At 34.1% G+C, this 402-nt stretch overlaps 1 protein-coding gene across 1 annotated transcript in view; it reads left to right on the top strand.

Annotated features, from left to right (window-relative positions):
* Nucleotides 1–191, top strand: part of LOC143018122 (uncharacterized) — a 1,140-nt gene extending 949 nt beyond the window's left edge. Inside the window, exon 2 of the mRNA XM_076173247.1 lies at nucleotides 1–191. This exon is cut by the window's left edge and continues 619 nt beyond it. Within this exon, the coding sequence (XP_076029362.1) occupies nucleotides 1–191 (191 nt within the window).
* The last annotated feature ends 211 nt before the right edge of the window (nucleotides 192–402 follow it).

The following is a 402-nucleotide window of genomic DNA, read 5'->3' as shown; positions in this document are numbered from 1 at the left end:
ATGATGCTTTTAGGAAATGGCTTAAAGAGAGGACGGAAGATAGTAGAATAAACTATGTGAGATGTAGGAATGTAGCAAAAACGACGAAAAGAAAAGTCGTAGGGGAGACATGGGAAAGAATTGGCAGAGATCTAGAAGAAGACTTCCAGATCGTACACAACATAATATATTGTGACCTCCCCCTACTATAAACATAGCTAAATTTTTGTCATATAAACCTCTCATATTTGCAATATAATTATCACTTGAAAATGTATGAGGTGTACGAAACGTCGTGAACTAAAGAAAAAACTCGCTGTTTTATTATGCTCTTTTCCCAAAGGAATCTTAGTGTTAAATTCTACGCAGAAGTCTGTAATCAGAAAAATAGAAAGCCTTAACAAGATCATTAATGTATTTTTC

This window comes from Oratosquilla oratoria, chromosome 34, assembly GCF_046742065.1.
Source record: "Oratosquilla oratoria isolate Oo_2021 chromosome 34, ASM4674206v1, whole genome shotgun sequence".
NCBI classification, from domain to species: domain Eukaryota; kingdom Metazoa; phylum Arthropoda; class Malacostraca; order Stomatopoda; family Squillidae; genus Oratosquilla; species Oratosquilla oratoria.
Note: the sequence above shows the minus strand (reverse complement) of the source record. Positions and strands in the feature narration are given on the sequence as shown.